General features: G+C 69.8%; 1 protein-coding gene across 1 annotated transcript in view; it reads right to left on the reverse strand.

The window, feature by feature from the left end:
* Nucleotides 1–205: 205 nt before the first annotated feature.
* ZNF467 (zinc finger protein 467) overlaps nucleotides 206–473 on the reverse strand; it is a 5,887-nt gene continuing 5,619 nt past the window's right edge. Inside the window, exon 6 of the mRNA XM_077778045.1 lies at nucleotides 206–425. Coding sequence (XP_077634171.1) covers nucleotides 206–425 — 220 coding nt within the window. The remainder of the gene's footprint in view (nucleotides 426–473) is intronic.

Below are 473 nucleotides of genomic sequence, written 5' to 3' on the forward strand. Positions count from 1 at the left end.
ACTGTCCCCGGCGAGCCTTCAATCGTAGCATTGTCTTTGTCACAGAGCGTCCAAGCTGGTTACCCTTTCCCGACTTCTCTCCAGCGAGATAAGGAGGGAAGAACAGCCGCCAGGGGCCCAGGCCGCCGCGCTCGCTGCCCAGAAGATCTCGGGCGTGCGTCTCTCCCGCCAAGGAGCCCAGGAAGGGTCTCGACGAGAACCAGGCTCAGAAGAAGAGCGGGGGCGCGGCCGCCTCTGGGGGAGCGGGCCAGGCCGGGGCCGGGAGGTCGGCGTCGGAGGCCGGGTGGGCGGCCTCGCCGTGGATGCGCTGGTGGCGCACCAGGTGGGTCTTGCGGCTGAAGCTCTTGCCGCACTGCGGGCAGGAGAAGGGGCGGGAGCCCGTGTGGATGGCCTGGTGGCGCACCAGGTTGGTCTTGGAGCTGAAGCTGCGGGCGCAGACGGCGCAGGCGTGGGGCCGGCTGCCCGTGTGCACC

The sequence above is a fragment of the Crocuta crocuta genome, unplaced genomic scaffold (assembly GCF_008692635.1).
Source record: "Crocuta crocuta isolate KB4526 unplaced genomic scaffold, BGI_CrCroc_1.0 scaffold128, whole genome shotgun sequence".
NCBI lineage: Eukaryota > Metazoa > Chordata > Mammalia > Carnivora > Hyaenidae > Crocuta > Crocuta crocuta.